We start from the raw sequence: 24,200 nt of genomic DNA, 5'->3' as shown, positions 1-24,200 counted from the left end.
CCCATCCCAGGCATCCACCATTGACTCTGGCCTCTTTGGCTTCTTGGACCCCTGCCTCAGCGACTTCATTATCGCAGGCTGCGTGTGAGGATCAGTTCTTTAATCAGTTGCAAATACTTAATGGGCCATCAGCCATGACCACCTGCTTTAAGGGGTTGTTTAAAGAGCGCCTACTTCAGACAAATTCAGTGGCTTTGGTGGCTCCAACACCTCAGTCCCAACCTCTGCAGCCAGGACCAATAGTTGAACCTGCAAAGTTTTGGTTAGCTACAGCTTTGCTGCCTGTTGCGTCTTCTGATGCTCCTCAGCCAGCAGAAGCTCCCACACCTCCTAGGGAGAACTCTGCTCAATTGGGCCATATGTCTATGATGGAGTAGCCTCCACATGACCCTCATGAAGGGTCAGACGAAATTTCATCCTCTGCTTGAGCATTTCATGAAAGGCTGGGTGGGTGGCAGAGCTTTGGGGTTTTCCTTTCCTCTGGCTGAGATGTGCGTGTTGTCCAGTCATCTTCCTGAGGGCTGCTGACAAATTGGGAACCAATTGCAAAGAGGATTCAATGATGGCCAGGAAGATTTGGAGTAGGGCCCGCACAGAAGCGACGACAAACAAGAATCTTGACTCGCGCTATAGACAACTGCCATCTGATGCTGTTAACTTGTCTGCTCACCCTATGTCATCATCTGTACTAATGACAACATCCCTTTTTCATGTGGAAGCCTCAGCATTCTCCAGCACCTTATCCAATCCACATAAGAGGAGGAAATGCTCTTGGACTTGTTGGCAAGAAGGCCTGTGCCAACTCTGTCCTCCACCTCAGTCAGACCGAAAGACATGTCCTGTTAGTGGCTGCCAGCCAACTCCTCTAGAAAGAGCTAGAGAGTTACAGGGAGATGCCCTCCAGACAAGCAAGCAGCATTTCAAGCTGGCTAGGCGGATGCCAGAACTATCTCTAGTTCTCTGCATAGGATGGCTTGCTTGTGCTCAATTTAGTTCCCACAAGACGTACAGGACAATATTTTATTTTATATATCACCTTGAGGACACAGACTTGTTTCACAGCTCCACTGATGAGGAGCGTAGTAGGAGAAAATGACATGTGACTTAAAAGCCAAATTGCGGCCCATCAGATAGACTCCTTAAAGGTTTTCCTTTTGGCATCTACCTCAAGACACGATTTCAGGGCTAGGACTTCAGGCAGTTTAAGGGGATTTTTAGAAAAGATACAAAAGCAGCCAGACTATTCTCCTAGGTTGCCCATAAAGAAGCAAAGAACATCTATCAAAGGTTCTCATCATCACAAACTTTATTCGGAAAAAGATTCCACAGAAATAAACAATAAAAATATTACAACCTATCATGAAATGCATCAAAACATGATATTAAATGGTTAAAAATTAACTAAAGTGCTATATAAGACAACTGGGTTATCAAATGCTGCCTAGTCCAACACACCCGGGATATTATCTATACCGACAATTTAGAAACAAACTCTCTTTGCCTCCATGCTGACTGGCGATAGGTGAAAGTGTCCAGGCCATAGGAGAAGAACCAGCAGATAGCAAGTAAAGTAAAGCAGGTCTACATTGACTAAAGACTCTGGGTAAGGCTCTCGTAACCGGGACTACTGTCTGGCAGAGGGACTCCCAGGACCCCCTTGTTTTTTGCATAATTTAAGTCACTTTGGGTCTCACCCTAAGTTACTAGGGCCCTTGCTCACTATTCTTAGAGAGGCACAACTCCACCCTACTGATGAGGTCCTACAAGCCCGAAACACGTGTCTGGGGATGCTGTTGGTACTCTTGTTCGGAGGAGAGTTTCCTAGCATTTTAGGTGCTGGACTGCACCAGGGCAGGACAAAGACTGATATGTTTTGAATATTTCTCCTCTGTGAAAGATAGTGAGCTTAAGACTCTGGGTAAGGCTCTTGTTACTGGGACTAATGTCTGGCAGAGGGACTCCCAGAACCCCCCTTGTTTTTTGCTACATTGTGTAAAGTCAGGTTACCGAATAAAATAATTATTTTATGCCGTTTTGACGCATAAGAACAGAAGAAGATAAAATGCATCAAATCTTCACTAGTACTAGAGCAAAACAGACAATTTGGATCACAATTTGAATAGTTAAACCAACCTGTACATTTGATCAATATTAGTCATGACAATACATTCAAGACAAAGGCAACAACAATTGAGCATTTTCTAAATTCCTCCTGATGAGCCAACTTGTGTAGAGAGATCTAAGACACCCTATTCAAGAAGATTCAAGTTGACAAAAGTTAAGAGAGACTAAATACATATTATCTGAAAGTGAATAGAGCGTTGTAAAACATAGGGGGTCATTCCGAGGTTGGAGGTAGCCATGGTGCTATGAGCACCATGGCTGACTCCAATACCGGGTCTGGGTCCGGTCTGGCTGAATGGGGACTTACCGGGTCATTCCGACCTTGGAGGACCCGGTAAATCCCCATTCAGTAAACCATTCCCCTTTCCCATTTGAGCCCCCATAGGGCTCAATGGTAATGGGGAAGGTACTAATTACGGGCCCGCAAATAGGAGGCCCGTAATTAGCGCCCTGGTCCCTTAACGGGACCCGCTAAGGACGTGTGGTCTGACCACACGTCCTTTGCGGTTCCCGCTAAGGGACCTCTGTTGAATTGAGCGGTAAGGGTTTACCGGCACCGGCATCCTTACCGGTGCCCGTTAACCCTTACCGCCCAACTCAGAATGAGGCCCATACTATCCATGTGGATATAAGTGGATAATAGTTAAGAGAGATCTAAGACATTTTATCCAAGAAGACACAAATCGATTCAAACCGACATAAAAATGTATTATAAAATATGACAAAATGAAATATCTCAAGAGAAATCAAACTATATTATTTCTGATATAAGATGTGTGAAATAACAAAATATTGATGTTGCTATTCAAATGTGCAATAACATGTCTTACTCTTTTTGTTACACGATATATGAATAAAAATGTCTTTGTTTTGAAAGATTGGTCCACATCATAGCAGGCAACTACTCTTCCTTCTCTTTACAAGCTTCTCTTCCCATAGAGATGTATTTGGGCAGGCAAATTTTAATGGGAGCACCATATATTACTATTACAGTTTTTTGGGTTTGTAAAGCATAATCCATGATTGACTCTCTCCAGGTGATTTTATTATGAAGGAAAGCCAAGGATTACAAAGCATGTCATCTTCAAATGAGAAAATGTGAGTTACAAGTTCATGTGTCAATGTTGCCTTAGTATTCTGCCACACATTTAACCACATAATTTCAGGCTCCATTGATAAATCATCCTCAAGTAATGATAACCAAACTTCATTATGTATGGCATAGTTTGGTGCAGAGTCCGGAAGGCCAAGAATTTCTTTAAAAAAAAGAATGTTCCTGAGTATGCAGCCTCAAAGCCTTATTTACTGCCCGAATTCCAGATCCATATCTCTCTACTGGCTTTCCATTCATAGAATATATCCCACGCATCATGTCTTCTGGGCTTGCTTTGTGTTGATTACCGAAACTAAGGATTCCCCCTAATATCTGGGGATCCCTATTGACTGTTTTTTGATGTACAGTCCCCCCTCAAGCCTTGATGTAAATTAGAATTCCAAGTATTCAAAAGCAATAGTAACCTTAAGTTGGCAACGTATTACTTCTACTGCTCAGAGAACAGACCATGACTGTTGATTTTGATACATTGATGCTAAAATCTAGGTTGTTCATGAATTCCAGGCACTTGTTTATAAGATGTTGAAGGGGGCGTGGCCTCGCGAGCATGGCGTGAGGTCGCAGTAACAGCGAGCTCCAGCCAAGATCCTGGACAAAGATCCTATCCGAGTGGTAAAAACGCATGAAACAACCAAAAAACGGCACCAGAGAAGAAAAGGGGCGCTTCCCCCACTAACGGATAGCTGAAGTGGTCTCAACGGGAACTGAAAGACAACAAAATTGTGCCCTCTTTGAGTGTTCTCCTGCGGGCTAAGATGACGGACAAGGCTGCGTGAGAAGGCAGAGTAGGAGGAAGGGCTGCCGAGCGCTGCGGATATCCAGCCGACACAGAGAGAGGCTGCACACAGAAACACTGTGGTATGCCACCCGAGATACACTACGTCTCCTAGGCTGACGATTGGAGAGGCGCCGTGAAAGAAGCACTGGCGAAGTACAGTGACCGGGGTGCAGTACAACGTACCGTGCTGCAGAGACGTGGTTAGCCATCGGATGAGCCCTGCGCCTTCCTCAAAGTGAGCGGAGCAACCCGATGGCAACAGAAGCGGAGCCAAAGAGAAAGGAGTCACCAGCGTGGAAGAACGGACACGAGGCAGCACCAGTGAGGAGCACAGCAAGAAGGCGCAGTGCTTATGATCTCGGCCCACTGCGATGGGGGAACGAAAGTACTAGGAGGAGAACCTGGGAAGCTACGGACCGCCTGAGGCCACAACTGGAACTGCGACAACGAAGGCCACCGGATCAAGCTCCTGCAGCAGCCCCAAACCAGACCAGAGAACACAAGAGATGAAAGGTCAGTGAGCTGGGAGAAAAATAAGATGAGGTAACAGCAAGTGCTGCGCAGGCTGACTGTCAAAGCGCATATGGAATAAGCGCAGCGAAGACAGGCAAAGGAGGGTGAGGTTACTGGGCTACCCAGCTCAGGGAGCAGTGCACGAAGTACATGTGATAAACTGAGAGTCCAAGAAACTGGGGGGATATAAGCTGCCGCACCGAATGCATGACCATCAAGAGGGGAGGCAGAGCTGGTCTGGGCCCCATTGAGCTGCACTGTGACTGCCACTGAGGCACATCAACGAAAATCTAAGAGGCTACCACACCAATGGATCAAGGAGAAACACACAATAGCAGCAATAGGTGGTAGGGAAGAGGCACGCACAACTTATCACCCTATCGGTTGAGAGGAACAGAGCGACCCTCACTCCCCCAAACGGGAACAAACAACAGGAGATACGAATGAGCTATGAAGTAAGGTAGCCCAGCACAAAGATAAGCATGAACTGCAGCAGTGAACTGCACATAGTGGTACAGATAGTACCAAAACTCTGAAGAGAGCACAGGCATCCAGGCGCTAATGAATAAGTAGTTATATCACAACTGACTGGAGGACTTGAGAGCAGGCCAGAAAACTTGATATCAGAGAGGACACCATTTTTACAGGTCCTGGACACTGCTGCAGGCACAGTTGGGATCTCCAGGCTAATACAAACGCTAGTGCCTTCCATAACAAACCAGTTGCAACACAGCGCAAGCGCTACCATGCTCTCGAACAAGGACAAAGAGAAAACCAAATCGAGCATCATGGACACATTTGCGGCAACTAAAGCGTGCTCTTCGGAGCAAGAGGGGAAAATCACAGCAGAACCCAAAAAGGCAGCGACAACAGAGAACCAAGACGGGCAAGTATTAGAGGCAATAGCCCTCAGAACCTTTATAGACACCAAAATAGATGAAGTCAAGACAGACATACAGCTAATGAGACAAGATGCAAGAAACCTTGCAGAAAGGGTGCCCACTGCAGAGGAGGGACTACTCGAGACGACCGAACCAACAACAGACTTGAAAACTAAGGTAGCCAACCTGGAAAGGAAGGTGGCAATATTGGAAGCAAGAACTGAGGAGGCTGAGGGAAGGTCATACGGTTGCTCGGGATTCCGGAAGGCACAGAGGGTCTACATCCGACTAGATTTTTGGATTCACCACTTCAACAAGAGATTCGAGCGGGCAAGTTGTCACAGGGTTTCGCAGTGGAGAGAGCCCACAAATCCCTTCAAAAGAAACCGCCACCAGGGTCTTACCCCCGCCCGATAATTGCTATCAATGATGGGGAGAGCAGCAATTGCCAAAATGATAATCCTACCAAGGTTTTTTGTATTACTTCCAGAACATTTGCTACTACATTGGCCCGTCTTTTTTTCGTACCATGGAGGTAGGAATCAGGGATTTCCTCTGGGGAAATGCACTGACTACACTGACACTGCCACATAAGTAGGAGGCGTTACCGGACCACGAACGGTATTATCTGGCAGCACAGCTTAGCCACATAACCAAGTGGCTATCAGACGATGTAACTTCAGAAACGGGGCTAGCGCGAAATCTGATAACATCAATACACCTGAAAGAAATCCTGTGGGCCCCACAAAACCCTAAGGGACAGCTACCCATGCTGGCTACACTGGGTAGGCAAGTATGGAACAGGGCTAAATCGGTGCAGCATTTGGTGCACCCGTATGCGCCTGAGATGCCGATAATGGCAGAGTTAGGAGCGACAGGCAATGACCTCCACACCATAAGAACCTGGGAAAGGTTGGGCTTGTACACCTGGGGAAATCTGTACGAGGAGGGGTCATTCAGGGAGCTTGAATCGTTACATGTGAAGGAGGGGCTGCCAAGGGGACAATTCTTATGGCATCAAAGGTTAAAACACGCTGCTAAAAATAATAGCAATAATGGCCAAATGAACCAGAAACAAACCCGCTAATGATGGAATTATATAACCTGAGCGATGGGTGGAGGCCGGTATTGAGAATATACGCTCAACTGAATGACAGGACAAACCCCCGCACAACAACACTGAAGGCAAGATGGAAGAAAGACCTAGGTGTAGATATTACAGAAAAATAATGGGAAAGGGCATTATTGCACCCCAAAGAAGTGTCCAGGAACGCTAGGTTCAGACTGATACAGATGAACGTCCTATACAGAATGTACATGACCCCAATGAAGGTAGCAAGATTCAATAAAAACACTAGCTCGTCATGCCCATGGTGTGGCAGTGAGGAAGCTGATTTGGTGCACATGTTCTGGGGGTGCGTAAAAGTACCACGCTTCTGGGCAAAAATTAAGCAATTGTGTACAAGGGCTGGAGTCACTAGGTATGAATGGTCCCCAAAGGAGTGTCTACTGGGCACTTACCTCAGGCTAAGCAAAATCAAGCACATCGTAAAAGTCATGGGTTTGGTGTGTATACTGGCAAAAAGGGCAATAGCAATGGCATGGAAATCGAAAGCGGGCCCACAATATGATAGGTGGAAGAAGGAAATGGAAAGATGGGCAACAGCTGAAACGGAGATCTGGGGTTCGGGGATGGCTGGAAATATAGATGACATAAGTGTCACATTTGAGGCGTGGAAGGCCCTAATCTGAGATATGTTTCTTCCGTCTGATGTCATGGCGCCCTGAGTGCCAAAATGTGGATGAGCAAACACTGATAAACGCTGAGTTGAGAATGAGACACTGGCCCGTCTATAAGGCTGGCATTCGACTTTGTAAAAGGTAACTGGACTCATGCCCCCATGAAGGCAGATCACACAAGAAGATCGGACATGTGAAATGAAGACAACTGTTGTTTGTTGTTATTTGTTGTTGCAACTTTAATATAGAAATGGCACTGCAATAATGATCATAATTACAAAATAAAAAGCACTATATGGACTGAAAAATGGCAATAAAAACATTTTTTTTTAAAATAAGATGTTGAAAAGAAATCGAGTTCTGGCAATCAACACTCTATCATCCGTGTATGCAAGTACTGGAATACTTAGGTCACCAAAAGGAGGAACATCAGCATCACAATGTATTAATGTCTCATATAAATTATTGAAATGTATTGAAAACAACAGCAGAGCAAGGACACAGCCCTGACGCACATCAGATTTCACTGGAAACCCATGGGAGCAATGACCTTGGGAGCCTCATCGCAGACAGTGCCGGGTATCCAGTTGAACCCTTACCAAAGAGGCTGAGCATTTATTGTTTCATAAGCCAGATAATAATGTACCTCTATTAATCTTATCAAATGCAGTTCTCAAATACATGAAGAGTAGGTAGATTCTTTTTTTTTACATGTACTAAATTTATAATAGTTAAATATAGATTTAGTGCCTGCTCATCTGTTCCTAATCCTTCACGGAAACTGAAATGGATGTAAGACTAAATATTTTCTGCTTCTACCCAGGCTTGCAGTTGAGATAGTAGTGCCCTTCCAAAACTTCTGAACAACAACTCCAATAAAGAAATCTGTCTGTATGCTGAAGGAGAGGATTTGGAGCCCTTTCAAATATAGGAAAAATAATCACATGTTTCCAAGACTCCGGATACCTATCTTTTTTAAGTATGTGGTTATAAACATTAGTTAAAGGTGGGGCCAAAAGGCCTCAAGAGACCTCAACAGGTCTGCAGGAATGCCATCCAGACCTGGACATCTGTGAAGTGCTTGTTTATGTACGGCTAAAGTGATTTCCGGAATGGTGAACAATTCTTGAGCATTCATTAATGCAATCAGTTAATGTTATTGTTCAGAATCAATAAAACTCTCATTCACAGGAGGATTATACAGATCTGAAAAATGTGCAACCTAATCAGACTGTAGTACATGGGTTTCGAAATGGTTAACCCAGGCTAAATGTCTTGGATCCAAGTTGATCAATTCCCAAAAACATTTAGAATTAGTCTGATTAGCTGCTTAAGCAAGTTTGTCCCATGCCATAGTGGCCAATCCCTGTTTGCGATTAGCAATACTATTCTTATACGTAGTCCAAGCCTTTACCATCTTCAATTTGTCAATGGTAGGTCATTTCAAAACACTTAAACGTTAGTTTGTAGCAGATCTACATTTATTATTAAACCTTGGGCATAGGATAACGGATTTTGCAGCAGGTTGGGTCACTATTTCTGGAAATTCTTAGATCCGCTTTGTAGTTGCGAAAGGTTGTGGGTTGGCCCTTACTCCCTTTCTTCTCTCTTCGACAGTTCAGTTCCCCAGAACCTCAGCCGGAGGTGCAACATTCTCTGGTCATGAAGGCTCCGAAGCCAGTCGCTACTTCAGAAATAGGACAGGGCTTCTATTCCAGGCCATTTACTGTTTCCAAAAAGAACCAGACAAACCTGAGAACGGTGCTGAATCTGTCGCCTCTCAGCTCTTTTCTTGTTATAGGCAAAGTAAAGATTTCCACGCCTGCTCAAATCCTTTACTCCCTCACTCAAGGAGACTGGTTATATGCAGTGGACCTGAAGAAGGCTTATTTGCATGTCACCATCTGGCCCCTCACAGAAAGTTCCTCTGCCTGTCTCTGAGGTATGTGTAGTCCCTATATTGGGAATACATATTTACCTGTATTGAGATTAATTGCTGCTTTATGCCTCCTTGGTTGACATTGACAACCCCCCTGACTCTTCTGAGACCTACTTTTCAATCTGAGACATGTCTACCAAAAAAATATCTGCTCTTCCCCAATCAGTTGCTTCAGTTCATAGGCTTACAATGGGACTTTGCCAGGGCTGTTGTGTTTCCTACAGTGGACAGAATGATGGCTATCAGAGACAGTCAAGATGTTTCTGATTAGGCAACACACAGCGGCCTGGTGGTCTGAGCAACTCCTTGGCCAGATAGTTTAGCCTGTGCTGGCAGTGCCTTTTGCCAGGCTGAAAATGAGGCTAACCCAGTTCCACCTAGCGGAGTCTTGTAATCAAGCGCAAGACTCTCATTCGGTTTGCCATTCCATTCTCAAGAAGCTGCACGAGACCTCCTGTGGTGGTTTGAGGTGGAGAATCTGATTGGGGGCATGCCATTTTTGGATTGTCCTCACATGGTAGTCATTACGACAGAGTTGTGCCATTTCAGAGTGGGACACTATTCTGCAGGTCTTGTGTGGAAAAGAAGCATCATAGCCATGTGCCATTTCTCTAACTTCAAAAGCATTTCTATTTAACACTGCGGGCAAGGTCATGTTGATCTAAACAGAAAACACAACTTGCATGTACTACATTGACAAGAAGGGGGGGTAGCAAGTTCCTCACATTATGCAGACTGGCAGTAAGAGCGAATCTTTTTTCCTTGGTCGAGTCAGACATGTTATGCCTTTCCACAAATTCCCTTAATTCACAAGGTGATATACAGGTGTAAAATGTCTTTAACCTCATGTATGATTCTAATAACTCCCCATAGGCCAGCCATAACATTTGTTTGGACCTAGTAGAACTGGCATCTGAAGGCATGATCTTTCTCCCAGTTTTTCCAGGGATTCTGATTCAGCAGAGTCACCCCTCTTCATAATCGCTGAGCTTGATCTGCTGTTATCTGAGGTGCTAAGCCTGGATCACCTGGGACTATTGGAGGATAATATAGGTGGCCAGGAAGACTGTTAACACATTCCCAATACATTTTAGCCTTTCGTCAATCGAGAAAAGCCCTGTCTTTCACATATCATCATCTAGCAGATGCAAAGTGAGGTCAGCTAGACCCCAAAGGTAGATTTGGGCTCTTTCGGCACCTGAGCCCTAGATCGTATTTTACATAGACAAATGGTGATGCACGCTCATCCAGGATTCTTAAATAAGGTATTCTCCTCTTAACACATCACCCAGAAGGTTCCTCTTCTGGCTTTCCTTCCAAAATCTCCATCTGATGTGGGGAGTCTTGCACTGTTTGGACATACATAGGCCTTTAAAGTTCTGCTTCTACAGGATGAAGGACGACAATTTGTTTGTAACCTTTTGGCGCTCTAAATCGAGCATGAAAACTTCTGTTACTAAAGTGAGTAACGTTTTTTCATAGCACACAAATGGCACTCCTTTCTCCCAGTCACTGGAGGAAGTTGTACCTCCCCTCTCTCTGGATGCTATCACTCCTCCCCTGGACATACTCTCGTCTCTGCCTCCGGATAATCGTACTACATCATTACTCTCCTGCCTCCTGTCATCCCTGTATCTGGACAGATTGTTGTCCCTGTACACACCTCGATTTATTGGTGTCCAGTGATTAAGTCACCTGGGAAATGGATGCCCTCAGTAAAATCAAACAGTTTCCCCAAATATTATAGGATGGGAGTTTATGATATAAAGGTATACCCCTCCTAGAATATTTGTGGACAGTATGTTAGGGATCAGGAATAGAAAGTCACCTAACTGGTGACTTTTTCCAGGCGACATTATCACATGAAACCGATTTATTGGAGTGTCCCACCCAGTCGCTACTACTTGTCTATAATAATCGTCCTATCCTATCCTGAAAACATATTGTAACTTCTGTTTCACCTCCCACCTTTTGGGTTTTTGAACCTTGTAAAGCCTATAAGACGTTCCGGGTAGGGCCAGCGTTGAACAGAAGATCAAGTAAAATTAAATAAAATACGTAAAGACTCCAAGTACCATGTCTCCGGAAGCCCCTTTGTCTTTCAGTGTATATTCTCCTGGTGTCAGGGGCAAGGGCTGTGGAAGTTGCCCCCTATGACAACTGTGGTCGGCTCCTGTGCAGAATGGGAACTGGAGACCGTTGTTACCCCTGTGTGATGTGGGGTCTCTTTCTGCAGCCAGGTTTGAGGGTTAGGTGAGAGGGTTGATATGGTCCTTCTAAGTGACGTGATCTCTCACAGATAAGACAAGTGGTGGTTGTTTTTTTTCCAAATAATCTACCTCTACCTAACAACTCACCTGCACATATGCGTATTTGAAAAGGCATCAAAATGGCAGGTGTCTTGCACCACTATCTGTATTATGCAAGCATTGAGTGCTAATAGTTTGGGGTTTTGTGTAGGCATGGGAAAGGCACTTGCCAGGCACAGCAATAGTGGTATTAACTGACCATTGATGGTAGCGGGTGAAAAATGGTGGAAGTACCTGGGCCTCTGATATCAGTGCCTGGCAAATGGCTAACCCACACAAGCTAAAACGGTCTGCTTTGCCAATGCTTGTTTTTAACAGGACTTCAGTGAAGGACTGCATAGTGATTATAAATTGAGTGGCTGAAGGCGGACCTGGTTTAGACATTTTTATTACAGCAGCACCGGGTTTACAGCTCTAATTAAGTAATTAACTCTCAGAAGACTTCTTTGAAAAAATCATTGGAGTGCAAAGTTTGATGGCAAGGCTAAAGCGAGGTCAAAGAGTTCCCATGAGTTGTTTTGGGTGGGAAGGGGCAGGCACTGGGTGGGAATGGCCATAGGGATTAGCATGTCCATGTGCAGTCAAAATGTGGGCAAATAGCCAAACAACACTTACAAACTTCGTGTCCCTCCTTGTATGCTATTTCTCCCTATATGTACTCTAATGTAATAGTTTTGGCTTATAGGTGGGGCTTTACCGACACCTAATAGCTCAAACAAAAAAATGAGACTTTGTGAAGTAGTGAAATAAACGTACATTTTTATTTTTTACAGGATTTGGAATATTTCAGCACCGGCATAACACAAGGTATGTCTCCAAAGTACTTGTCTCTTAGAAATGGTTTGGGGAAGTGTAGGCGCTTTAGCCGGGTTTTCCAAGCATCCCGAACTCCTCTTATCTTAGATATGAAAATGTGGAAAATGTGGCAGTAAAGCTTTCTTTAAAAAATTGATGTCTTCCTTTTCCGTAGCCCTCCTAGTTTTCTCCTTCCTTTTCCTAACCCTCTAATAACTGACAGGTGAAATTAGGGTTGTGAGCAAAGAGCATTATTACACTGTTAGACACATATGTATCCAGGGATGGACTGGAAACCAAAAGAGGCCCGAAAATCATTTTCAAAGTGGCTCCATATTACACATTTTCAGCAAGCCCAACCCTTTTCCTATGAGAACATTTGGAAATAAAATAGGTTAGCACACAAAAGAGACACAGGGGCCTACCGGAAAATCTCCAGAGTTCCCCATAGGCCAGTCCAGCCCTCTATGTATCTGTGCTTGCGTTGTTCTAACAACACTTTGCAGTTTAACAACACTCTCTAGCACTTATAAATGCACTATGCGATCAGAGGCATAACACAAAAAGTGAGAGCCTCCCTGCCAAACACAGTGAGCATAGTCTGACTGCCCAGAGACACATACAGGCATCGAGCTAATCTGGGGTCTCTGAAAAGTGGGGATCCCCTGCACCTCAGGGCACCCCTTAATGGGATTCAGATACGGCAGGGGTCTGCAACCTGTGGCTCTCCAGATGTTTTGGACCCAGAACACCCAGGATCCCTCACCATTGACTGTGCTAGTTAGGGCTAGTGGGAGTTGTGGTCAAAAACATCTGGCGAGTCAAAGTATGCAGACCCCTGAGCTTCTGCATACGTTGAAATTAGGCAGAGGAAAGGCTGCTCCTCAAAGGGTGTGATCAGGGTGGCGAGATGCGGACACGTATCATAGAAATGTATTATTGTTTTGCTAGGTACTATATGCTGCCTTAAAGATTGAGCAGTGCATGGACTCATTGTTCAGCACCATCCTTTTGGTGATGCACATGTTGTCAATGCTGTCCCGTGGGCTATAGTTACCAGCTATAGAGGCCACATTGAAAGTTGACTCGGATCCACTGCTGTATAGTGCACTCATGGTGCGGCATTCAGTGCTCTAATGTGGTATATGGGGTTGTTGTGCTCTGTATTATTCATGTGTTTCACTGAACGGTGCATGCTGTGATGCAGGTATTTCATCCATTAGAACATCTACTAGCAATCTCTGCTAACACAATGCATTACAAGGAGATTGGGACAAGGCCTTTCTCTTTCTCCATCTTGGGCCTGAAGTAATATCCCCCAAGTCCCTCCTCTGTGCACCAAGTGGACATTCTGCAACATGTGATTCACTGATTTGGGAGTCCATGCCATCACCTGCTCTATTTTGCATTGGTACTCAATCCGTGGCCCTGCAGAAATTTTGCATAGCAACTCCCATGATTCCTAGCCAGAATAATAAGCCTTGAGGGATTGCAGGAATTGTACTCTCTAACATCAGAAGGGCCACAAACGAGGGTTTGGGGTTGAAAGACTGAGTTACAAATGTTCGAGGGAGAAAAGCCAAAGATTATTTTTTCAAAATAACCTTCAGTCTTTTGTCCACTGAACATTTCTGACTGGGCCAAACCTCTGTGCAACCCCCTGACCCACACCCCACTACTTACCTTGCCTCCGACTCACTGGTCCCTGCAACACCTGTTCCCTTTCACTTCCGTGATCGGGAACTGGCTCCGCAGGGTCCTTTCCTTTTCTTTTTTTTGGGACAGCTGCGGGGGAAACCCCTGCAGCCCATTTTTTTCTTTTGTTTTTTTGGGGGTGACTGTGGGGGACACAATATAGTGAGCAAGGGTGTGGGGGACACCCCCGCAGCCCCTGGCACAAAATGTGTGGTTTGGTCGAACTTATCGGCCGTTCAGAATTTTTGAAAAGCCTAAATTCAGCCAAATCACGCATTCAAACAATTTTAATCAGTCTTTTTGAGTGAACCCATATGGCGGCCATATTAGCAAAGGATTTTCATTCATTGAACAGGACGTGCACAGCGTCCTGTTCAATTAATGAAAATCCTTTTTTTTAACACCCAGGGTTACCGCTTTGGTAACCCGGGGTGCTAATGGCGTTATCACGCTGTTTCAAGGGCTGGAACGGGCAGTAACGTCCTGGTGCCCTTGTTATAAGCCCTTGTGCCAGCCCTTAGAAAAGGGTGAAACGCAATATTATTTGTTTAATTTTGCACCTTTTGGAACTTTGTGTTGAAACTTTGGAAAAAGCCACAGATGTCCAGTTGAAAGACTATGGGCCTCATTATGAGTCCGGCGGTAAACCGTGGGTTCTACCAACGGGTTGCTGCTGGACTCGCAACACTTTACCGGTGCCTGACATCCCAGTGCCACCGGGACATTACAAGTCCCAGCGGATATGACTGTATGGGAGTGGGGAGATGGAAGCACTGACACTGCTTCTGTGAAAACTCTGCGGGCGGGTGCCGTTACGCCAGGCAGGTCAGACCTGCCGGGCGCCACGACCCCGCACACAGAGTTGTAGTGTGGCGGTCCGGAAAGGGTACCGGCACGGTGCCACCGGCACCCTCATTTCCAGACCGCCCAACTTGTAATGTCCATTTACACTTTATTTTGAGTTTAGCATGTAAGGGTCAGGTTAGGATTTAGGACACAGGACAGAAAACACTTTACTTTTGGACATTCTGACACTGACATCCAATAGTTTCGTTGAGGCAGGAAACCCCCCAGTAGCGACAGGGCAAAATAGGTCATTCAACTTCCCTCTCTTTTCTTTAATCAAAGTCTACAGCAACCATCACAATGCCCCTCTGTCTGAGTCTTACTCCTGATTCCTTATGGAACACTGTGGGTGAGAAACGTTACAACTGATCGAAGACAAAAACTGAATTGCCTGCCCACCTGACAACCTACCTAGTTTACAGTATAAGTAAATTATTTGAACCTTATACCTTTGCTTACATCATCATTCATTTTTATCCATCACAGAAACAAATGTTGCACCTAGGAGAAGAGGTGAGCGAGGCTATGGGGACTTTGGGGTGGCTCTCTATACCCTTGTTCCCCCCATGGCTTTTATTTTAGTGGTAAAGTCCTGCAGTTCCCTCTAACAAGAAGTCAACAAAATGCAAAAAAAGATCTAGAACTGATGATGGAACACGTGTTCTACTGTATTTGAATTCTCTTCTCCACAAAGCCGGCGGTGGCACTGTCACAAAACATAGGCACTGTATACAGCGGGGTAAACCTGTCCTCCTGTCTAGCGAGACAATATCAGATTTATTTACTTTCATGTACACAAAGATCGCTCTTTATCTTTCTCTCTACAGCTCTCTCTGTCTAACTCTCTCACTTTCTCTCGCTCTCTCTCGCTCCTTCTCCCTCAGTGGGTAGCTTTTGTACATTATGAAGGAAGGATTTGGGAATGCCAGGAAGTGAAGAGCTCCCTGGGTACTGCCCTCTTTTCTGCACATGTTAAGATTTTTGGGAGGTGAGAACCTTTATGTTTGAGAGCTAGTATCATGGGGCACATGAAAACACAGATCCCATGTTCATCTTACTAGGGAAGCAGAGGGGATAGGCTGGGAGCTGTCTCGGGCCTCAGCCTGTAAAATGTTCTGCCCTGTTGGACATCTTTCCATGTCATGGCAAATAAATGTCTTTGTCAGGCAACCAGGGCTGGGGCCTAATCCCTGCCCATTTTTCCTAGATGTCCACCTAAGTGGTACTGCAGCAGGCACCTGCAAGCTGTGAGCCACCAGGGTCTCAGCTAAGAGTGCCTTGTTGTAATGAGTGGAAGCCAGCAAAGGGGCAGAGAGTTTGCAGGATTTAGGCCTGTGACCTAGTGTTACAGAGTTGGAGAGCCTGCTCAACCTGCCCAGTCCTCCAACCACTCTCAGATGGTGTACAGAAGGGCCTGCCCAACAACACAAGCACACAGTCTCGGGCCAAAAGAACCATCCCCACCTTTTAGCTTTGGATATCAAGTGGTGCAATTAGTGCTGCCTATTTGCCTAAAATATTGCCATAGGAATTGAAGGTAGGGGATGTGCTGAGGCACACAGTCTCTAGGTGCTGCTTGGAGTTTGCTCGCCCGTCATCACCCATGGACACGTTAGTGCCTATGGTCATTCCCACGCACTACCTGCCCCTCTGCGCTCAAAACACACCTTTCTGGGATCTCTTTAATCAAGCTCTGTGCTTTTAAGGGGATGACATTATTGGCTCTCTACTGGAGGTGACCTTCCAGTGATGGTTACATGGTGGAGCTGTGGCATATGTGGTTTTGCTGAAACAGCCTTCTCTACTCTCAGATTTCGAATAGAACTTTTTTTCATGCTTTTTTTAAACCCAGCATAACATTGATGGCGTTTGCCAAGCAGATTTCTGAAAAGTAATTGCTTAATTGCAGCTGTAAACCAGCCCCTGCTTTAATGTTATGTTATGTTAATATGCTTTTGTAATGTGCCATATCACCACCATAGTAGATTCAGAGCCCCTACGTTTGTCCATGGAGTGGCATACAATGAGCTTCATTACAACCCTGGCGTAGGACCATGGTGCTATTAGCACCATGGTCCATGCCGGATTCCGCCATGGTGGATTTACCGCCCCATTCCAAGGTTGGCGGGGCGGTAAATCCCCATTCACCATTGCCCCTTCCCATTTTTGCCCCATAGGGCTCAATGGGGATGGGGAAGGCGCTAATTACGGCACCGTAAATTACGGTGCCGTAATTAGCACCAAGGTCGCTTAGCGCCTTGGACTTTAACGCCTGCAAAAGCAGGCGTTAAAGTGGAAATCTGGCATTAAGGGTTTAACGGCGCTGCAGCCTTTTACGGCGCCGTTAACCCCTTAACGCCAGGGTTGTAATGAGGCCCAATATCTCACCAGAGGGCATCCAACCTTTATTTATTTATTTATTTATTTATTATTTATTTATTTATTTGTAATGCGCCGGTAACTCGCAAGTTTCGGGGCGCAGAAACATGGGGCCTCATTACACGGTAGGCGGTAACCATGGCGCTATTAGCGCCATGGTTGCCGCCGGTATTTTACCATGTCCGCCTTGGTGGATGGCGGAATTACCGCCCTACTCCAAGGTGAGCGGGGGCGGTAATTCCCCATTCACCAAGGCCCTTCCCCATTCCCATTTTTGCCCCCATAGGGCATAATGGGAATGGGGAAGGCGCTAATTACGGTACCACAAATTGCGGTATCGTAATTAGTACCGAGGTCCCTTTGCGTCACCCTACTTTAACGGCTGGTAAAATCAGCCGTTAAGGTCGGGTCCCGCAAAGGGAACTCGTAGTAAGGCGGTAAGGGTTTACCGGTACCGGTGCCCTTACCGGTACCGGTAAACCCTTAACGCCTACCGTGTAATGAGGCCCATGGACACTAAGACCAACAGAAATAGGACGAGACAGTTCCTAGACCTTGTCTGCTGGAGTAAAAACGAAAATGAGCGAAGCGAAGATAAGCGGGGGTTGAGGGGGTAAAGAGCGAAATAGATGCTCTAAACATAGGGAGGGAGGAAGGAATGGATGCAGCCGGGAAGATTGAATGCATGTACTCCTGTTAGGTGGACCATAGTTCTGCAAAAGGAGAAGGCATATATAGCCTAAATTGTTGTAATAATTGGGTTGTGTTTCGAAGGCAGATTTGCAGAATTGTAAATTAGTGCACAATGTAATGTTGGGTACATGAGGGGCTCGAGAGTGTGCTCGGGGAATCTTGGATGTTTGGTGTCTTATTTCCCTGGGCGTCGCTATACGTTGTACTCCGGGTTGTAGTCAAGGATAGACTGTGTATAAAGGCGGCTGTTGTTGGTAACAGGAGGTAAGGGAAGGGAGTGGTCAAATTAAAAATACCTGACACCTTAATGTCGATAATGTTATCATTATCGTATCATTCTATACTTTATTTTTGTTCAGTGAGACAGGGTGGTGTCTTACTTGGGAGCAGGCTATCACAGTATAGTAATCAGTAGCTATCAATAGTGAGACAATATACCGCATGCTCTGTATGCAAGCTGTGTTCTTCTGACTGCGTGGAAGGAGGAAGTGGATGTACAGCACACAGGGTAGGTTGGGGAAGAAGGGTCAGATGTCTGTCCTGTATGCAGTGACACTCTGGCACCCGTATCTTTTGTTACACTATGCTACGCTATGCTATGTTGTTATGCTTTGACTGTAACTATGACAAATATTATTGACTTTGCACCATAGTAGCGCCCCCTCACAGGACTGAGGCTAAGGGAGGGCATCTTTCAGCCTACATACTAACAACGTGAACATCAGTGCATCCAAAGATAAATGGTGAAGTGCTCCCAACCAGCCAGCCAAGCTAGAGAGAATGGGCGTGAAGCATGAGTATGTTTGTCCAAAACTGACACAAAGGCAAAAGAAATAGTGATCTGAGAAGCGTAAGCATCTGGAAACTTTTCAATAACAACAGTCAGGACTGGTTATATGTCATAAATGCAAATTTGCCATTTTTGCAGCTCCTGACAAATGAGCAACATTTTTAGTTTTCCTTTTGCAGAAATGTTCCATTCTTTTCCTTTGTTATGTTACAAAGATTTCTATGCAAAACTATTACCTCAGTAGTCTAAGGGCACGTAGGCTTTTCGTTTCTTGCAAAATTATTCGGGACAACAGCATGGCTGTAGCTTAGTAGTGCTCTGGCTTTTAAGCCTTCCACAGTGTCAGGGTATCTTTGTGAGCCTGGGCATGTTGAAACCATGCACAAGAAAACAGCCAGGTTCCACAGACAGGAAAGCTGCAAGGTTTGACTTTCCAGATGTTTTGGACTACATGCTACTCAAACTAGCCCTAACCAATATAGTCAATGAGGAGGGTTGCAGACCTCTGGCTAGAAGATCTTCCCGTTCTCTTTGAAGTTGAAGAACCGTGGGGTTACCCTGGACGTTGACGTTTCAATTCAGGTTCAACTCACAGCAGTTTCTAAAAACTGAATTGCACCAACACTTTCCTTGGGACCTCGAAGGCACTTCCCCAAGTCATTGGGCCTCATTACGACCCAGGCGGTAGCCGTGCCTTTGTTAAGGGCACGGCTGCCGCCGGTAATGATGTTTTACCGGGTCCCAGAAAAGGGCAATAACCGGGTCATTCCGACTTTGGCGGACCCGGTAATTGCCCTTTTCTGGGACCTGGTAAAAATCAATCCCCATTCCCATTTGAGCCCCATAGGGCTCAATGGGAATGGGGATGATGCTAACAACGGGCCTGTTAATGACGGGCCCGTTGTTAGCATCCTGGCCTGCTAGCGGGTCCCGCTTTTCACGTCTGGTCTGACCAGGCGTGAAAAGTGGGACCCGCTAGCAGGCCTCGTAATAGGGCAGCCCGTAATGAACGGTGCCGGCACCGTACCGGCACCGTTCATTACGGGACCGCCAGAGTTCTAATGAGGCCCATTGCCTTACTACCAGAGTGCTGTGCTGATATACAAGCTAAGCCAATCCCTGAGCTCAAAGAGGCACACAAATGCCGGCTAGTGGTTGATATGGGGTCTGAAAGAATATGAAGAGGCGTACCACATTAAGCTAGCATTTCATTGACTGCCAGTGACATGCAGAATAGAATGAATGTGTTTTTCTATTCCTGCTGGTTACATATCATCACCCCACAATTCTTGATGACTAAAGCCACCCTTCATGAAGCTTTCCAGTTTACTACACTGCATCATGCTCTATGAAGCTATTGGAAGCCTCCGTATTGCATGTATCTGTCATGAGTGGCATGTCTTTATCAGTCAAGTCAGTCCCAACCTGTGAGCACCAAAACAAAATATGCTCGGAATTTGCACCAATGGGAGGTTGTAGGCCTCATTTCGAGTTTGGTGGTAATTCTGCCAAATTACCACCTAAATCGGTTACTTTTACCACCACTTGGTCCTCTAGGTTTACCACAGGTCTTCACGAGAAAATTAATGCAGTGAAAAATCACTCTAGAGGGTTGGTTTCAGTTGTATCAAAGTTCTGTCTCCCGAGCTGTGTCTCCTCTACCATTGAGCCTTCTCTAGGACAGGTTCATGCATTTAACACCTTCTTTAAGGAAAAAATGGAAGCTATCCAGGAAAACATTTTGGAAATTCTTCAGTCCTCTTTAACAACAACCTCTAGATACCTGGCACTTTGCTCCCAAGGACAAGCAGATATTCTCCATCATATTGCCCCATTTGACTGAGGGCCCTGGTTCCCATTCTCCATCAAACACCAGACATCCATGAACATTCTTCGGAAAGAGAGAGACAGGAGAAAATCAGACATCTGGGAGGTTCTCAGCAGTCTTTATTAGTTGTGGTTACAATACAGGCTCTGGACACACTCAAAAACATTTTGCCTTCAACCTGCTTATATTGGCTATCTGGATGATTCAACATTCCTTATGTAAATGACTACCTTGGTCAGAGTATGCTTCGGATAGATCCCCTTAGTCAGAGAAAAAACATCCCTTCAATATCATTGGATGGCTTATCAGGTGTACACCAAGCCCACATTAGCATAGCTGGCATCCACAATTTTCTCTGATGCACAAAACTGATAAGCTTATTTTAGACTTGGCTGGACACATTTCTGACAGTTCTCAACTTCTGCCAAAAACACCTTAATCACATCAATGTCTACTCTTTATCTGATGTTGGAGGTCTTGCCAAGTTAGTTGGTGGAGAAATAGCTAAACTCTATTATATGGTGCCAAATAATACAGGGGGTATCTCAAAATGGTCTGCATGAAGCACATTGTGCCCTTCTCATTAAGAACATAGATACATGTATCCAAATTTCCCTTGCTTTATCTGGCTTCATTATTAATCTTGTCTGATTTTCCTGCCAAGTTCCAATTTTAACCTCACAAACCAAATTACCTTACTGCAAGATGCTGCCAAAGACTATCTCTAATGCATCAGCCTCTGTTGCTTATCTGAAAACTCTTGGCTTGAGTCATAGTTTTTCACACCTATGTTCAATCCCTAATGGCAGCACTGAAACCTAACAACGATTCACTTTTTCCAATGCCAGCATGTACTGCAAGGGGACTGGCTCCAGAGAATTCCCCTTATATGACACAGTTCATAAATAAATCTCTTGAGCATGGTCTAGTGCCCCTACAGTTGAAAAAAGTCATTGTAACACCACTGTTAAAAAAACGAATATAGATCCAGTCATCCTTCAGAACTACTGGCCGATAGCTGGTCTTCTGTGTCCAGGTAAAATCTTAGAGGCGGTGGTTACATGCCAACTGCAGGATTATGTGGAGAAGGAATCATCACTGGATTCCTTTCAATCCGGATTTTGGCCTAAATTTGTTACTGAGATGGCGTTATTGGCTGTGCATGATGATCTTTTAAGGTTTGCAGTTGGAGTCTAGCTATCATTGTTGTTGATTTTGGACTTATCCATGGCCTTTGACATGGTAGATCATCACATACTGCACAGCCACTTGAGAAAGATAGGTAATGTCTCTGAGCAAGCAGTTAAATGGTTTGGATCTTTTTTTATCCAACTGTCAACAGCAGGTCAAAGCTGGGCAGTTCATTTCAGACCCAGTATCTCTGGGTTGTGGAGTACCACAAGGCTCCTCATTATCACCTCTGATTTTTAATATTTACCTGCAGCCATTAATTGACATCCTGAGGGGCATGGGTTAAATTTCCATTCTTATGCCGATGATACACAGCTCTTCATTAAGAGAGGGAATGTTATGGAAACTTTCCTCAGGGTCATACAGTGTCTCGATGAAGTGAGCAATTGGATGTCGGATAATCAGCTCCAGCTCAATCTGACCAAGACCTTGCTCTGTTTGGACCCAAATATTTACTTGCTGTAGGGAGGTTGTGAGGTATTTGACCATCCACACGGCGGGTGTGCACTCACCTGTGTTTTTAGTTATTTTTTTTAAAGAAATTGAATGATGGGAGATCAACCTCGGACAAAAATGTGTGGGGCTAAACCGCACACATTTTCCTATGCTCGCCGCACAACAAACACATAGTCACATGTACTGTTGGTGGAGACAGCCTACAGGCGCAGTCCCCCTGTCATGTTCAGCTGGAATGTGACAGCCACGGTACATCAAAGCATCTCAGGAAGGGGGAAGGCAACACCTTCCTTCTGCCATGGCCAGCCTAATCAAATATCAAATGCTCCATGGATCTGCCCTGTCTGTCGTCAAAGTTCTGCTGGTGGCAGCGCATACTAATGAGAGTTAATTGAAACAGGCCTGCCAGAGTTGACAAAAGGGGACAGGAAACCAACAGCTCTTTGATATACAATGTGTCAACTTGAAGGCAGCTCCCACCCTTCTGTATGCAGGGCAGTGAATGTAGTGTCTGGGACAACTGTTTACAGTAGGCGACCTCTGCAGAAGGAACCCCTTTCAGAGGGAAGAAGTATGTGATTTGATGGAGACAGAAAGTCTGTTCTCCCCACAAACTTCAAGGAAGACATGCGCTTTGATCAGGAGCCACAGATAGCTCAATTAACCAGAGAGACACTTTGATCCACAACGGACAGGAAGATGGGTGGGACTTAGTAGTACATGTTGTCACCCCTTACTCTTCCTGTTGCAAAGCACTCTGGTTATGACCTCACGCATAACAGAAAATTGTTGGTGGGGACCCAGGATTGGTTCATTAAGGTAGGCTTAGCCTGCACAAATCAAACTGGCCCATTTGCCTTTAAAAGAGGTTTTGAAAGGAGTAAGAAGAAGGACTCATTTGGACCAGTTGCAGCCGGAACGACCCTGACACGCCCCCATACAAATCAAAAACAGCCAGAAACAGCCACCTTTGCGTGATCCCAGAGGCACGAATACATGCAGCCTCAACTTTTACCGGCACCCTGACAACATGCGTACAATCTATTGTAACTTGGGTAAAAATTTAAATCTGTGTGTGAACCCTCGTAAACCGTTCCTGCACCCGCTACACTGAGTACGAGCACCCCGAAGTTAGATCGGAACCCCGGCTGCATGCAGGCACCCCTAAATCCAACACCCGATCTTACCTCTGCGCGGTAATTCCTATGCACAAGTGTCTGTACGCCTGCCATCGGGTGGGCGTGCGATGGACTGCTTGTGGCCCGTCCCTTGTAATGCCCACTTTTTCACATGTTCTTCCCCATGTTCAATGTTCCACCTCCTACCCCGCCCTCTGCGCAAGCCATGCCCACTCTCTGCATGGTGTCTCGCGCAAGGCACTTGGCCACTCCCAGGGGTCGTGCCAGGCTGCCGTGAAATCCATGCAAGTCCAAAGAAAATACCACACATTCAATTATTCAATTCTATGGATCGACAAATGGGATTACGCGCGCAGTTTGTTGCACAAGTTCCCTATATTCTGCACAAATAATTCCATGAATCAGGCCCTTAGGCTACATTTGGCAGGATAATCTTGGCAGCGAACGTCAGGTCAGCGCCGAGGTGAAAGCAGTTTTCTATTCACTGCATCTATTACGGCAAGTTCTGCCGTTTGTATCAGGTGATGACCATGCGGTTGTAGTCAGAGCACTAGTGAACTCATGCCTGTATTATTGGAACAGCCTCCTCGTTGGCATTCTGGTCAACCAGCAGCATAAATTACTAAAAGCACAGAATGCCGCTGTGTGACGGTCTGCCGGCTGGGCAAGTCCTCCCACGTTTCGGCTGCCCGCCGGATACCTCATTGGCTGGCAGTGGAGGAGAGAATTGACTTCATGGTGGCTGGCCTGATATATAAATGTTTGAATGGATTAGCACCCTCTTATCTGGAGGGCACAATTAGCTGGTATCAACTACATTCGGGGGATCAATTGCTGCTGACATTTCCTGCCTCTGTATGTGTTTCAAGAGGAGATAGAAGGTTCGCTGTCTATGGCCCCAGACTTTGGAACAACTTCCCTCGAGAAATCAGAGATCTGGACTCTCTCTATCAGTGTCGTAAAGCCCTCAAGACCTACCTTTTCAAATAA

At 45.5% G+C, this 24,200-nt stretch overlaps 1 protein-coding gene across 1 annotated transcript in view; it reads left to right on the top strand.

The window, feature by feature from the left end:
- Positions 1-24,200, top strand: part of LOC138472733 (sperm flagellar protein 1-like) — a 123,061-nt gene that overhangs the window by 32,509 nt on the left and 66,352 nt on the right. Inside the window, exon 4 of the mRNA XM_069611052.1 lies at positions 12,172-12,205. Coding sequence (XP_069467153.1) covers positions 12,172-12,205 — 34 coding nt within the window. The remainder of the gene's footprint in view (positions 1-12,171; positions 12,206-24,200) is intronic.

This window comes from Ambystoma mexicanum, chromosome 8 (genome assembly GCF_040938575.1).
Source record: "Ambystoma mexicanum isolate Mex_15411 chromosome 8, UKY_AmexF1_1, whole genome shotgun sequence".
NCBI classification, from domain to species: domain Eukaryota; kingdom Metazoa; phylum Chordata; class Amphibia; order Caudata; family Ambystomatidae; genus Ambystoma; species Ambystoma mexicanum.
The sequence above is the reverse complement of the archived record's forward strand: the minus strand, read 5'-3'. Positions and strand labels throughout refer to the sequence as shown.